At 51.6% G+C, this 15,766-nt stretch overlaps 1 protein-coding gene across 4 annotated transcripts in view; it reads left to right on the forward strand.

Annotated features, from left to right (window-relative positions):
* Ctif (cap binding complex dependent translation initiation factor) overlaps window positions 1-15,766 on the forward strand; it is a 230,929-nt gene that overhangs the window by 140,333 nt on the left and 74,830 nt on the right. For 2 of the 4 annotated variants that reach the window (XM_042675223.1, XM_042675224.1), the window contains exons 8-9: window positions 595-1,135; window positions 4,012-4,311. In XM_042675223.1, the coding sequence (XP_042531157.1) occupies window positions 595-1,135; window positions 4,012-4,311 (841 nt within the window). The remainder of the gene's footprint in view (window positions 1-594; window positions 1,136-4,011; window positions 4,312-15,766) is intronic. The other 2 variants (XM_042675225.1, XM_042675226.1) reach the window with 2 other exon arrangements.

A 15,766-nucleotide genomic window follows, 5' to 3' on the forward strand; every position in this document is an offset into this window, starting at 1 on the left:
TCACTTTTATAATAACAATTTAAAAAACTGGCAGTGATTCAAATAGAATTCAGGCTTCTTGAGTGATACAAATGTCTAGTTTTAATGCATTAGATATATCCAGTTAACTACCAGAAAGCTGGAAGTCAAGCTGTGGCTCAAGTGTTAGTGTACTAGCCTTGAGTGAAAAAGCTAAGAGACAGCATCCAAGCCTGACCTGAGTTCAAATCCCAGTTCTAACACACACACACACACACACACACACACACACACAAGTGTAGGTTTCTGCAGAGATGTATCACAATTGTAGAGGGCTTCAGTGTTTAGATTTTCAGATAAAGCTGTAGCTGGGGACAGAAGTGGAAAGGTTTGGATCTTTCAGATTTTATTCCCTGTGTATTCATGTGTAGTATAATAAGTGCATACAATGTGGATTTTTTTAGGTGAGTAATTGACTTAAGTTCTCTCTACCACAAAGCCTGGCGCACAGGAGGTTCTGTGTCTGTTGAATGAATGTGTAGTAGACCCAGGCACTGCCTTGCTATCCTAGCGCTTCTGTGCAGGGACTAGAGCAGCCCACCTAGTAACCATTTCTCTTACCACTTGGGATTGCAGACGGCAGCAGAGACCTCCAGGGGGGAACAAGCCCCAACAGCACGGTGACCACCAGCCAGGCAGTGCCAAACACAACAGGGACCACCAGAAATCCTACCAGGGAAGCTCAGCACCCCACCCCTCAGGGAGGCCCACCCACCATGGCTACAGCCTCAACCGGCGCTGGCACCATGGTAACATGAAGCATCCACCAGGTGAAAAGGGGGAGCCAGGCGCCCACCGCAATGCCAAAGAGACCGTGACCACCGAGAGCCCCAGACTTGAGGACAGCCCTGGGGACAGTGGGCACGGATGCCTTGAGCCCCCTCACAGCCCTGACACCTCAGCCCCGACGGCTTCTGAAAGACCCTCCCCGCAGCCACCAGGTGGGCCAGAGGCCGAGGCAAAGCATAAAGACTGTGTTGTTGCCGAGCGCCTCGGGGAGAGGCCCAAAATCACCCTGCTCCAGTCTTCCAAAGACAGGCTGCGGCGAAGACTAAAAGAAAAGGTACCGGTAATTGAATTTTCCTTGTTCTCTTGTACCCGGGAGGAGCACCAAGAGGTAGGCACTTGGGTCAGTGGGCTCGGGGTGGAGCCTTGTGGGTTGGAGGAGGGCTGGGGGGGGGGGGGGCTCTGTGGAGGGAAATGAGGGCTTCCATGGCTGCATTGACCCACTGTTACTTATGATCACCACTGTTGCAGGTACCACTGGGCTCCCCACCGGGCCAGCCCGTGGTAGTTCTGCATGAACTCCTCTAGTACATGTCCCCTCAAGACACAGTAGACACTTGCTACCAGACCCCAGCAAGAAGGAATAGGCAAGGCACATGGCTGGGGCGTAGGGGAGGGTGCAGGAGGGGGCATGGTGGTCAGGTTCTGCCCTGTCTGCTCAGGGCAGTGGGGAGAAGTAGAGCAATTGGAATAAGAGAACTGATGTTTCCTCAAGCCTAAGTCACATGAGGCCAGTCCCCGCCAGGACAGAGGGCTCAGACGGGTTGGGCAGAAAGAGAATCGGCTGCCTTCAACCCTGCAGTCCTCGCTTCATCTCCCAGCACCAGTGAGGGAAAGATGCTGAAAGGAGAAGGCTCCATCAGGACCAGGCAGGTGTCAACCCCCATAGCATGGTCCCAAGAGTGAGGGCACCCCGGGCCTGGCTTTCCCCACCTTGATCCTGGCCCTAGCCCTGGTCTCTGGGGTCAGAGCCATGGCTTCAGGAGATGCCCCAAGCCTTCAGAAAAAGGAGTAAGCATGTGTTACCACAGCTGAAATCCATGGCTCCCTCCCACCCACCACCACTAGCAGCCCTGCACCACCCCCTAGTCCCTCTTGCCTGCCAAGGGCACAGGATAGTCACCTAGGGAGGAGCTGTCCCAATCCTACTGCAACGCAACAGAGCCTCCGGGGCATCCTCAGAGTCCAGGTCCTGGGGTCCTTCCCTGACCTCCTGCAGCTGCCTTCCCTCCCTGACCTTTAGCCCCAAGGTACCAACAGCAGAATGAGGCAGCCCTCCTCCTGAGCTAACTCCGGAAGCTGAGGGGCTATGCCTGTGTCCGCTACCCCAAGCATCCACCACGTTCCTCTGTGGGAACAAGGGCTAGAGGCCAAGAGGAAAGCCTCACTCACTTGTACCAAAAGCAGATACCTGGTAGTTACCTAGTGATGGCCACTGTGTAGCTCAGCTTAAAAAGTTTTCCAGACCAATTGCTGCGCCAGGGCTGGAGAGGACTACTGTGTTCTCTAGAGTTCTACAAAACTAAGTGCAGGGGGCTGGGAAGTGGTAGAGTGCTTGCCTTGCATGCATGAGGCCCTGGGTTTGATTCCTCAGCACCACATAAGCAGAAAAAGCCAGAAGTGGTGCTGTGGCTCAAGTGGTAGAGCGCTAGCCTTAAGCTGAAGAGCTGAGGGACAGTGCCCAGGCCGAGTTCAGGCCCCATGACCAACCAAAAAAAAAACCCAAAACTAAGTGTAGGGCAGCACTGTGGAACCTCCCCTGGCTTTGGAACACAGCCAACCAGACTCAGGGTTTGTTCTGCCTTTGGCTGGCTGAGCAACCCCTGGGCAAGTCAACCAATCTCTCTGAGCCTCCAGTTTACTCATCTGCATAATGATTGTGGTATAGGCCCCCTTACAGGGACCCTGGAGATTAAATAAGATGGATAATGATCTGGATCCATCTGGGTCACTCCCCATTGTACTAGCTGTCCTCCCCCACCCCACCCCACCCCCCAAAAAAGAAATCCCAGGACAGTTGAGCTGCCAACTCTCTTCTAACCCAGATTTTCATCAAAAAGTAAAGTACCTTCAAGAACATGGGTGGGGGGAGGGGGAGTGTTAGGTGCCCAAAGTGGTGGAAAGCTGAGTCTTTTTGCTCCAGCATGGAGTGAGACCAGTCCTCCCTGAAGAGGCAGGTGGACTGCAGGCAATTGAGGGGACAGGGCAGACCTCCCAGAGTTCCGCCTTTCCATGCAATTCACGTCTCATTTCGGAGAGCAGCTGTCTTTAGAACTTGGCCCCACATGGTAGGATTCAAGGAAAGCTCTAAACCTTCTCATTCTACATCACCATGTCACCCCCAAGGAAGCAGAGTTCAGGAAGGAGAGCCCCCACCCAGCACATGTGGCCAGAGGCAGAGGGCAGGACACAGACCTTGCTCTGAGCCTGCTGGACCAGAACAGGAGGCAAGTGTAGGATCTCACTGTAAGACCTCGATTCCTGCTCTTCCACATCCCAGCAGCAAAGCCTGTCATTTTCTTGGCCACCAGTCTATTGTGGCTGAGTGTCTAATTTGACTTCTTTCCAGCCCCTGGTCAGGGCCCAGATACTGTGAAACCTCATAAGGGCTTAGGGTTTGTCTGAAACTTCTGTCCTCCAAGCACCAACCACTCTAGTGCACACAGGAAGATTCCATGGCATAGATGGAGTGTGCCTAGAGGGCCAGCCAGGGCCATGTCCACGTGGAACCCTGCACTCAGAGAACATGACTGCCCTCGGGCATTTGGGGAGATGGGTGTGGTGGACACCAGTGGCTCCCCCCATCACACACACACATACACAGGGCCACGTCTTACTACTACCACAGGCATTTTGGATCCTATTCCACTTCCTGGCCTGGTCTTCCTCTCCTCATTTTCCCGTTGGCCCGATTTCCTATTTGTCATCTTATTCTTCCTTTTATAAGCCCCATTAAATCATTTCTAGAGTAAAGCCTGTGTGTTTGGGAATCCTGGGAAGGAGCTAGAACTCATAAGGAATGTCAATCCAGGCTGTCACAGGAGCTAAGAAAAAAGCATCAAAGAGCATCTGGGCTGTGAGGGTCTTTCAGAAGAAAGCAGTGCTCAGGCTCTTCTCTCTGAGGGCAGCCCTCCTTCCCCAGGCCACCTCCCACTGAAACAGCTTCATTCATGTGTGCTTGGTTTGTCCCCCGACACACGCCCCCAGGATGAAGTGGCTGTGGAGACAACCAACCCCCAGCAGAACAAGATGGACAAGTTGATCGAGATCTTGAATAGCATGCGGAACAACCGCAGCGACGTGGACACCAAGCTTACCACGTTCATGGAGGAGGCCCAGAACTCCACCAACTCCGAGGAGATGCTGGGTGAGATTGTGCGGACCATCTACCAGAAGGCTGTGTCAGACCGCAGTTTTGCCTTCACGGCTGCCAAGCTCTGTGACAAGATGGCACTCTTCATGGTGGAGGGGACCAAGTTCCGGAGCCTGCTCCTAAACATGCTCCAGGTAACCTGACACCGACAGCTGCCGCCCCCTGACCCTCCACAGCGGCGGGCTGTTACTAGACAGAGGGCTGCAAGTCCTGACCACAGTTGAACTTGTCCCAAGTTCCTTCCTCCCTTGTCCGATTAATTATAGAAAATAAGAAGGCAGTGGAGGGGTGAGGGATGAGCGGCCGGATTTGTGTGTGTTTGTGTGAGCACTCCATGGTTACAAAGGACCAATATAATTTTATAGGTGCTTTTTGTTCAACCAGCCTTTCCCTCTTTCTATTTTCACGATAAGAGGACTGGCTGTTGGCTTTGTGCTTTGACCTCTGCACGTCTGAGCAGACATGAACTTGTGTATCTCTCTCTTCCTTCTCCTTCTCCTCCTCCTCCTCTTGATCTTCTGCCCCTCTCCCTGGGAATCCGCCCCTCAGAGTCTGGTGGCTGTGCAGCTGGGACTGAAATGGGTTGGTGCAAAGCTTTTTGGGGACATGTCTGGGACATTCTGTCTGCTAATGCAGAAGGCAAGCAGGACAATCCAAGATCATCTTGTTGCTGGATACTTTTCAACTTAGTATCTCTTGACCTTTAGTTAAGCGTGACCCCAGTCCTCTTCATTCCTGACCTCATGGAGACCAGCACCAGGCCATGGTCTTATAAGCCAGTATACGTGGTGTGGTAGGCATGCGTATTCGACTGAATGTAGCCACATCTCCTCTCACAGCACTTGTCCTTTTGTGGTAGGCAGCAGCAGGTGAACTGGTGGGCCCAATGCTGATGGGTGGTAGCTGGTGGTGATATCAGGGAGAAATGGCAATGAGCATGGCCTTGTGGTCACACCAGATCCCAGGGTTGTACCTGAAGACTATGGGCTTGCAAAGCCATTTCTCCCGCTACTTTATACTTTAGAGACTAGTAGAGATGCAAATTGAGGTCTAGTGTATGAAAGGAAGTTGTAAAAGTAGGTTTACAGAGTTGAAGAGACCACCTGCAGGCCTCTGGTAGCCATGGTGACTCAATACCAGTTCACCCAAGCTGCTGCCTTCTAAGAGTCAAAGGGGCTCCTTCATAATTACACCTGGATAACAGGTGCAAACAAGGGCACATGACCACCCTCATCTCAACCATCTGTTTGTTTTTTCTGTCTGTTTATGCCAGTACTGGGGCTTGAACTCAGACCTTGCACTCTTGCTTAGCTTTTTTGTTCAAGATAGTGCTCTACCATTGAGCCATACCTCCACTTGTAACTTTTGGTTGGTTAATTGGAGATCAGAGTCTCCCAGATTTGTCTGCCAAAGCTGGTTTCAAACTATGGTCCTCAGATGTCAGCCTCTTGAGTATTTAGGATTATAGGCATGAGCCACGGCACCTGGCTCATCTGAACCATCTGGTTCATGATTTTCTAGCTCTTCCCTAAAAGTGGGAAGAAAGTCATCTCTGAGTCTCTTTGCCTGTAGCCTGTCTTGCGGGGCCCCATGCTTGCCTGTCCCTTCCTCTCACTGCAACCTGAGCCTTCCTGGCCAGCCAGAGCTGCTTCTCTCCTGCTCCAGGCCCTGATCAGGTTCCCATTCCTGGATCACCCATGCTCCCCTGGTGATGAATTCCCGCATTACCTGAGGGATTTGCACATTGGGCCTATTCCTCGTGGGCCGGAATGTCCTCGGAGGGTGTAGAGGGTGATGGGCAGGGAGAGGCTCATCTGCTATGTACCACTGGGCTTGTGGGGGGACCCAGGGGCCCGATTGACCTTGAATTTGGCTTTAGGATTTTTTTTTTCAAAGAAGAGCCAGGGTAGGGCAAGACTTTTAGACCATGGATGCCAACTCCAAGTAACCCAGCCAGCCCCAGTAACAGACAGACACACAGGGAATGGGACACCCATAGGGACCACCAAAGATCAGTCATTCTTTCCAGCACCCATAGTCAGAGCAGCCTTTCCCACAGCTTCCAGGGGAGGTACCAGGTGCAGGGGGTACAGGAGAACATCAGCCCTGGCTACTCGCAGCCAGGGAAAGGACTTGATGACATTGCATCTGCCTCCTGACTGACCACAAAGTGCACTGACTCAGGACAGACTCCCAAGGTCCAGCAGGAAGGAGACCTGTCAGGCTGAGAGTAACACAGGGAAGTCCTGTGTGCATCCCCCCCCCCCCCCCCCCCGGCTAGCAACTTCCTGTGCAGAGAGTGTGCTGGGACATGGTCAGGTCAACACTAGAGCAGGAAAGCTCTGATCTGAACATGGAGAAAGCTAGCACTTGACCTGATTCAAGCACCAGCATTCAGAGCCCGGCTTCTGTAGGTCCTGGGAAGGTTTGTCATGGAGCACTTTGTAGTTCTACACTGTTGGAAATGAGGCAGGACCACAAGAAGTATATGAGTGAGCCTCTTTCTTCCTATGCCTAAGCCTTGCCACTGAATGAAGTAGTCATGAGTCTCCCAGTTGTCATAGACCTCCTTGCCCCCACAGTGTGGCTCAATGATAGGCCTATTGAGGCCTGTTGTGAGTGATGAAGCCTCAGAGGTTCATTCTTCTGATGCCCCTTCATGACTAAGGCAGAGAACTGGCATGCTCACGTCCTTTCCCTGTTCCCCTAGACCCCAAACTGAGCTTCTGCCTGCACCTGGTAGACTGACTCCCCCCATCCCATGCACAGTTTGCTTTTCCTCCTAGCAGCCCTTTTCTAGGACCATTGAGACTCATGCTTTAGGTGGCCCTTCGCATTGCAAACCAGGAAGCTGCTGGCACCCTCCCAATCCGTATTCCTTCAGTAGTCTCACACACATACCCCATCCCACACCTGTCACCCATAGTCACAAATGTTCTGTCATCCAACTTGCTTGACTGAGTGTCTATGTGTGTCAGGTACCTAGGCAGTTCACAGACAGCTTCATCCTTTAGGGGTGTACAGGAAGGTTTGGAACTTCACCCCAGGACACATGAACATGTGTTGGCATTGCTCCCCTTCCCCAGGCTCTAGAAGGCTAGAACTATTTCTGCTTTGTGAATGTCTGTCCTGGTACCTGCACCACGACCCAGGGGGTCATGGGGAGGTGACATTGGAAGGGGAAAAGGCCTAGATGTCTCACTTTTGCTTCTCTCAGGTTGTGGGTCTGGGTGCAGCTACAGATCCCAGGCCAGAAGGAAGCCCCTGCAGGCAGACTTGTGTGTCACCTTCTGAGCTCCATGGTTGTCTCACCCCTCCCCCATCATCACCCCACTCATTCCCACAGAGGTGGAAGAATGCCTGGCCAGACCAGAGGCCGCCACCACCATCTTCACCATTAGCAGTAACCCAGCTCTCCTGTGAGCCAAGGAAACAGCCCCTTGAAGGTTCAAAGGGAAGCTCAATCTAGGCCCTTGGTCCTCCAGGCAGCTGGCCAGGGCCCTTTTAGTTGCTGGGAGAAGGCTGGCTGTATAGGTATGAGCTACCCCTAGCCCCTATGGGCCCCTAATTACTGGCCCAGAAGAAGCCAGCTTGTCTGCTTGGGCAGCAGGCATACACCTTGACCTGCTTACCCTGTTTATGCCTACAGGGTTCTCCTTTTACCTTTGTTACCTGGCCTATCTTGTCTACAGCCTTCTCCTGGCTGGCACCCTTAATCTACCCAATTCATAGTGCTCTTGCTGGCCCTTCCTCCCTAAGGTTCATGCCCTCTTTCCACTAAAGGTCCACCTGGCTTTGGATTCCCCACCAGTCCCAGCTTCAGTCAAAGGGCTTCTGAGTTGCCCTCCCATAGCCAGATTTGGCTGCTACCTCCACTAGAAGATTCTGAGCCCTGTCTTCTGACACTGGCTGTCAAGGGACCAGATGGGAAGTGGCCTGGGAGCATGCTCCCAGCAGCTAACCCTGCAAGATCCCCTCCCTGACCGACTGCTCTTGCTGCCTGGGCTTTGGCGATGAGAGCCAGAAACATAGAGGCCAAGAGACAGGCTGTGATGTGGTGGACACTCTGCCAAGCTGGGGTTCAGCCTCTGTGGAGAGGGGAGTGGTGCATGGGAGGGAGTCACAGGCCCAACTAGACTTTCCATCATCATCTCACAGAACCTAGAAGTTCAGCCCTCTCCCATGAGCCACAACAGTGCCAGAGACCCTGGGGTGTCAGCACAGCCCATCCAGGTGACCTCAGTGCAGGCCACCTCACCATCTTCCTGATCCCCTGCCCCGAGGAAGTGAAAGCTAACTCTTCTCCCTCTGGCCCCATCTCTCTCTGTCCTCCACTCTTCTCTCCCTCCCCTCCCCCCACTTTTCCTGTTTCTTGGTCTCAGCTATTTGTTGGAAGAACCATCACATGTTTTAGGAAAAGAGCCTTGTTTGTACCACATTGCTGGCTGGGCCACGCGGTGAAGCTGGAGAAGCGATTAGCTCCACAACTCCATCCACTCACCCCACCCCTTCCCACCAAGACTCCCGGTTCTCCATGTTTGCAGAGCTCCCTGCTAAATAGTTTGTGGGCATTGATGGTTTCCGCCTTCCAGGAGACTGCGGGCTGCCCAGGGAAGAAGTAGCCAAAAGGCTCCCTTGATCCTCATCAGGGAATTGCGGTGCGATTGTGGGGAAGAGGAGGGCTCCAGTTTCATAGACAAGTGAAGAATGAGTGTGCCTCTTTTTATGGGATCTTTGGAATGACAGGAATTGGAGTCCTGAGCCCCCTCCGCCCAGCACTGCCTGGTCACCGCCCTCAGCCTTCCACTTGGGGTGGGAGAGTGCTCCTAGGCCAAGATATGCTTGGGTAGTACAAGTTCAAGCCCTCCTCTGTTGAATGCATGTGCCCTGTTTAGCCAAGAGGTGTCTGCATCTGAGCTATGCAGAGTGAAGTATTATTAGAGCAGGCATCAGTGTGTCTGTAACTGAACCCAGCTCTCCCTAGCAACCGTTGCTAAAAACATGTCTAACAGAAGGATGCAATACCTTTTTTTGAAAGAAAAAAAAACTTCATCTGGACGAAGTCGTAAACACAGCAGGACTGTTGTAAAAAAGACAACGCAAAATCAGAACCTGGCATGTGACCAAACTTCAAAATAAATTACTCCCAGCCAGTACCTTCTAGAAGACAGTCTCTTAAAAAGCTGACCTCAAGCTAGAGAAGGGATGGAATCAGTGTTTCTGGCTCTGATCATCGTTAAAGATTGTTTGGGACTTTGGATACCTAGAAGTTCAATTGAGTGGTAACTCAGTGAGGTGTCTGCAAATGACTGTAGCCTTGAGAAGGAGTTCAAATTCTCTCATCTGACTGCTCTTATCAGTAAATCAAAATATTGCCTTGAGCTCCAAAGTATCTGCTCTTTCTGTTCCTTTAGATGTGTGTGTGTGTGCCTCTTTCCTGCCCTCTAGGCTCTGCCCCCTCTCCCGGGCTTGGCTAGAATGAGACTGGTTTTCTAACTGTTCTTAAGGGGAACCCTCCTTGTCTCTTAGAATCACGGGCTTCTGGAAAATTGAAAGTCATTCTCCTTTTCATCCTGAGGTTTTGAGTTGTTTTGTGTGTGAGTATGCATGCACACACACGTGCAGGCTTCCCAATAGTGGGGCTTGAACTCAGTGCTTTGTGCTTTTGCTTGGCTTTTCCACTCAAGGCTGCCATTCTACCATTTGAGCCACACCTCTACTTCTGGCCTTTTGCTGGCTAATTGGAAATAAGAGTTTCATGACTTTTCTGCTCACATCTCAGCTTCCTGAGTAGCTAGGATTACAGGTGTGAGCCACTAATTGGAAATAAGAGTTTCATGACTTTTCTGCTCACATCTCAGCTTCCTGAGTAGCTAGGATTACAGGTGTGAGTCACTAGTGCCTGGCCTCCCTGTGTTGTTTTCTCTTCCTTCCTTCCTTCCTTCCTTCCTTTCTTTCTTTCTTTCTTTCTTTCTTTTCTTTTTTCTTTCTTTCTTTCTTTTGGCCAGTTCTGGGGCTTGAACTCAGGGCCTGGACACTGTCCCTGGGCTTCTTTTGCGCCAGGCTAGCACTCTAACACTTGAGCCACAGCACCACTTCTGGCTTTTTTGGTTTATGTGGTACTAAGGAATCAAACCAAGGGCTTCATGTATGCTAGGCAAGCACTCTACCACTAAGCCACATTCCTAGCCCCTCCCTATGTTTTCTGCTGAGAAAGAGTAGGGTCTGGCATTCTAAGCAGCTCTGACTGTAGACCCCCAGAGGGCAAGAATCCTGGCTGAGTTATGGAAGACACAATGACTGTATGTTACAGACTCAATAATTGTGGAAGAGAGGAAGGGCAACCTGAGTCTCAACCCCAGTGCTCCTAGGCAGTGAGCACTGTCCTGTGTGAATCTGAGGTGGGTCCCAGGGCTGGGCTCCCTCCCTCCTCATGTTTATTGTTAGAGAAAGTACCCAGTGGGACTGCAGCTCCAAAGTTACCAGGCTAGCCAGGTTTCTGGCACCCATGCCACTTTCCAAATAGGCAGAACTAGCAGGGTCAGAAGCTTGAACATGAGGGATCTGTGCCATGAAGCCATTGGTGGGGATTTCAGGCTCTACCGCGTGGGACAGTCTTGCTGGGACTGCAGCGTTCCTGAGCCCCTGCAGGGCCACAACTGACTAAGGGACATCACTGTCTGTGTGTCCTGCCCACGTGAACCACACAGCTGCCACCCAGGGTCATATCTCCTTGCATCCCGTCCCTCTCAGACCTCTTCTCTCACGGCTGTACCCCTACCACTGAGCCCTGTGCACTCCAGGCATGTAAACTAATTTTACTGTTGGCCCAGCCAGGCATACCCAGGGATAGAGGCGCATTGTTCTGAGCATTCCAAAGCCAGAGCAAGAGGCCTGGGCCACGTCCGCACACTCACCCTCCCCTCCACGGGTTGCTAGAACCCAGAGAGATGGGCATCACGAGCCCTTCCTCACTGGCAGGCTGTAGAAGGTGATTCCAGAAGCACTCCCACAAAAGGCTGGCCTCTGAGCCTTCTGCACGCCATCTATGCTGTGCTGAGGGCTGGGTCTGGGGGTGGCATGTAGAGCTGGTGTACATGTTCCTCCAAGGGAGGGCACCCCACCTCAAATGTCATGGGAGACCATGAACCACTGAAGAGACTGGCTGCATGGGACCCTGGTGCAGAGAGTCGATGTCTGACTCACACCCCTGCCAGAGCCAGAACAGATAGGAGTTGTGTGCCTCATTACTAAAGATACTGTCTGGGCCAGGTGTCGGTGGCTCACGCCTGTAATCCTAGCTACTTAGGAGGTTGAGATCTGAGGATCACGGTTTAAAGCCAGCTGGGGCAGAAAAATCTGTGGGACTCTTATCTCCAATAAACCACTTAGAAAAAAGCAGGAAGTGGTGCTGTGGCTTGAGTGGTAGAGCACAAAGAGGCTCAGGGACAGCACCCAGGCCTTGAGTTCAAGCCCCAGGGCTAGCAAGTAGAAGAAGAAGAAGAGAAGGGGGGAGAGGGGGAAGAGGAGGAGGAGGAGGAGGAGGAGGAGGAGGAGGAGGAGGAGGAGGAGGAAGAGGAAGAAGAAGAAGAAGAAGAAGCCGCCGTAGTTATCTACATGTGGTTTTACCTGCTTTTTCCCAATTGCTATTTTCTCCCCTCAACCCTTATTAGCACCCACTGTGAACCCCACACAGGGGGTAGATCTCAGGGATGTGTCATCTCAGCTAATTTACAGACTCTCTGGTCCTCTCATCTTAGTTTGAATCTATAAGGGATACTAACCAAGTCATCAGTATTTTATTCACAAATCTAGCTGGAACGTCTCAAAGTCAGTGTTTGATCCTATTTCTCTGACTGTTTAGTTGGGGGTGGGGCGAGTCTTAGGGAGTCCAGGAGCCCTAGGGACAAGTTGGCTTCTGAAGGCATTAAGTCTGAGCGCTCTCTCTCTCTCTCTTGCTCTCTCTCTCTCTCTCTCTCTCCCCCCCCCCCCCCGGAGCTTTGCTCAGTTGATGACTTGAACATTGAAAAGTGTATTTTGGTTTTTGAGTCAGAAAACAGAGGAGAGAAAATAATTATCAACCCTTGGTTAGTCTTACAGGGAGCCCAGCAGCCTGCCAGGTATCCAGTTCTCAGGTGGGTCTCGAGCAATGCAAAGCTGACCGAGCCCCAGGTCTCCAGAGACCTGTGTGCTTTTCTGCAGAGCCAAGTACCCAGCCTGTTGCCTCCAAGCTATGGCATTTTCTTCACTATCAGTTCAGCTCCTGAGATAGGACCTCTGTGGGCTTCCCAGCAGGCCACAGGAGCCATGATCAAGAGTGACTTTCTGCTCTGAAGCAGCCTGCAAGCCTCTGCATTGAGCCTGATCATTAAACCCAGTTTCTGTCAGGTGCTGGTTGCTCACACCTGTAATCTTAGCTGCTGGGGAGGCTGAGATCTGAGGATCACAATTTGAAGCCAGCCCTGGCAGGAAAGTCTATAAGAGAGACTCTTATCTCCTATAAACCACCAGAAAACCAGAAGTGGCTCTGTGGCTCAAGTGGTAGAGTGCTCTCCTTGAGCTGAAGAGCTGAGGGACAGTGCCCAGGCCCAGAGTTCAAGCCCCATGACTGACAAACAAAAAACAAAAAAAAATTGGAAATAGATATGTGGCTCAAGGAGTAGAGCACCAGTCTTGAGCAAAAAAGCTCAGGAATAGTGCCCAGGTCCTGAGTCCAAGCCCTAGGACAACTGTACACACACACACACACACACACACACACACACACACACACACACACACACACACACACCAGTTTCTCCTGGACAGGGCTATGGTAGGGAATGATGAGCTGATGATTTTTAGCTCTAAGCCAAGCCTACTGGAGTGGCCACCCCATTACTGTGGTCCCTTCATGGAGTGGGGAAAGAACAGGAGCTCTGAGACCAGCCACTCCTGGCCTCACATCACAGATCCAGGAAGGGCACCCTTTGCCTTGTTCTTGCAGTGCCATTTCCCCTTACTGAAGAGTCCATTTGAGACTTATAGAACATTGCTCTTGGGAAAGGCCTGGGAATTGACTGGTATATATTCTGCCTCCTTCAGGAAGCTGTCCCTGATCTCCCTACCTAGAGACCTCTCCTCTGCTCTTTAACATTGCCCACATTTAAACTTTTCTTAACTTGACCCATGGGTCTCCAGAATCCTTAGAAGCAAGGGTGGGGGAGGGAATGTCCCCAATGTCATCTTTGTGTTCCACCACCAAACTGGTACTTAGTAGGTATTTAGCCAGCATCAATCAGCAAGTTCCAGGAGCCTGGTTCTGTGAGATGAAGGTGCACTGGGTAATCAGAGTGAGTCACTGCACAGGTCCCCAAGACAGGAGGGGATAGGGCTCTGCCCCTCTTGTCCTGGGCTGAGGAACTGATCCCAGTCAAGGATTATTTCAACTGTGTCCCGGGCCAGGTTGTGCCCTCTTCCTGTGCACCCTTACCCCCTACCCCAGCTTCATTTTCCCTGCTAAATCCTCTGAGAGAACTTGGCCAGGCGTGTCCTGTCTGAGGCTGCCACGCCAAAGCAGGCCCTGCAGATAAGTAGGTTATCGGAGAAGACCAGCTCGGGTGTCCTCGGCCCCAGAGGGTCACCCCTGGCTGGCTGGCTGGCTAGCTGGCAGTTCACCCCCAGCACCTCCTCCTCCTCCTCCTCTTCGCTCCTGAGCCAGGCAGGCAGGAGACAGCAGATCCTGACCCGTAACTCGGCAAGTGGCCGGCCCTCGCCGCCACTGGGAATCTGAGCTATGCTAGGCGGCTCCAGATCAGGGCATCTCAGCCCTGCCCAGGCACTGCCAGCCCAGACAGGGCGCCTCTACCTGCCGGGCTGCCGCTGGAAAGCTGGCACACCCAGCCTGTGGAAAAAAATCTCCCTGTAGGTTATGTAACTGCTCTCTACCCTGGCCGTGACCTAGGGAGAGCAGAGACCAGGCAGGGAAGGGACAGCAGAGGGTCTCTGTCAGAAGGAAGAACTGTGATTGGCCAAGGCCCTCTCAGGACCTGGCCTTGGCTACCCTCCCTGTTCCCCGCATACACCCAGTAGACTGAAAGCACTTGAGGATCCAGCTTCAAGTTATCGGAGGGACTGGACCCAATGGGAGAGCATGGCTACAAAGGAGAGACAGGATGGATTGCTTTGCTGTTGCCTTATTGTTTAAATGCTGTGGTCTTGGGTAACAGAAAATTGACTGTTTTTGTTTTTCTTAACCATTTTAAAGCGTATTCTAGCAACACCAAGGACATCCAAAATGCTAGGCAACTACCATGACTACCCCCAACCACCACCAAACTGAAGCCTATACCTACCAAATAATACACTGATCTTGAGCTCACTTTTTAATGAGTCTGCCCACTTTGTGGCAGAGAGTACACTGCAATCAGACCATAGTTCAATTTTTGTGTCAGCATGGTGGTTTTAAGGGTCATTTGTGTGATAGCATGTATCAGAATTGCCTTCCTTTTCATGGCTGAATTATATTCCATTGCAGGTATTTATCACATCGCGTCTATCCACCCATCAGAACACTTGAGGCCTTTCTTTTTTGGGGGAGGAGGGGGGGTTCATGAACACTGCTGCAATGAATGTGATTGTACAGGTGTCTGAATCTCTGCTTTTGATTCTTTTGGGGTGTGTCATACCTGGATGTAGAATTGCTGGATTGTATGGAAAGTGGATGTTTAATTCTTTGCAGACACCCAGCTATTTTGTAGATGAGTATTTTTAATGGAGGAAAAGTGTAATGGACCAATGACACAAATGAGGGAGATTCTAGACACTGGCTTGTCTAAAATAAGGCTGAGAGTGGCAGATGTCTGTAAGATAGACCAGCCATGAATAGAGGAGCAAAAGAGCTCGACTTTATCAAACAGAATCCAGGGATCCATCATGGGTTCTTGAGCTGTAAACTTCCAAGAATCATTTAAAATCATAGAACTGGGTAGATCTGAAGGAAGGCTTTGCAGATTATCCAGTGTGATCTATTAAATTCTAGATAAGAGACTAGCAGCCCAGGAAGGTGACCAGACATCATGCTTTATGACCTGTGATAGGTAATATGATGTTACAGGTGGCTTACATTAGAGATCCATCCTTATCTCTTGTGTAAAGGAAACACGTAAAGATTTGAGCCCACTCCACTGAGGTAAAAGCTGCTTGGCAAGCCTTGTCCTCTCCCTCCCCTCTCAGGAGCAGTGGTGTTCGCACAGTCAGAGACTGGAATCTGGGGTTACCCACATAGAGAGAGTAAGCCCTTTGATTGATCCCAGTTCTTCTAGGACAGCAGGACAAGTCATCTCTGACCCTCTGAAGCCCCATATAAGCAGGCTTTCCTGGCCAAGAGTGCTCCAGAGTGGGCTCAGAGACCCCAACCTACTGGTCACCTTTAGGCATACCTGTAGGACTCCACACCTCCTAATACCAGGCCTGGCCCTGCTGCTGTGGCCCTGTCTGCCCCTTCCACCACCCATGCATGGCGGTGTTCTGGGTGCCCAGCATGACTGAGAGGGACTTACCTAGAATTGAGTAGGTGAGATGGAGTGAGGGGAGCAGGAGGAAGGGGCA

The sequence above is a fragment of the Dipodomys spectabilis genome, unplaced genomic scaffold, assembly GCF_019054845.1.
Source record: "Dipodomys spectabilis isolate Male_0828 unplaced genomic scaffold, ASM1905484v1 ptg000024l, whole genome shotgun sequence".
NCBI lineage: Eukaryota > Metazoa > Chordata > Mammalia > Rodentia > Heteromyidae > Dipodomys > Dipodomys spectabilis.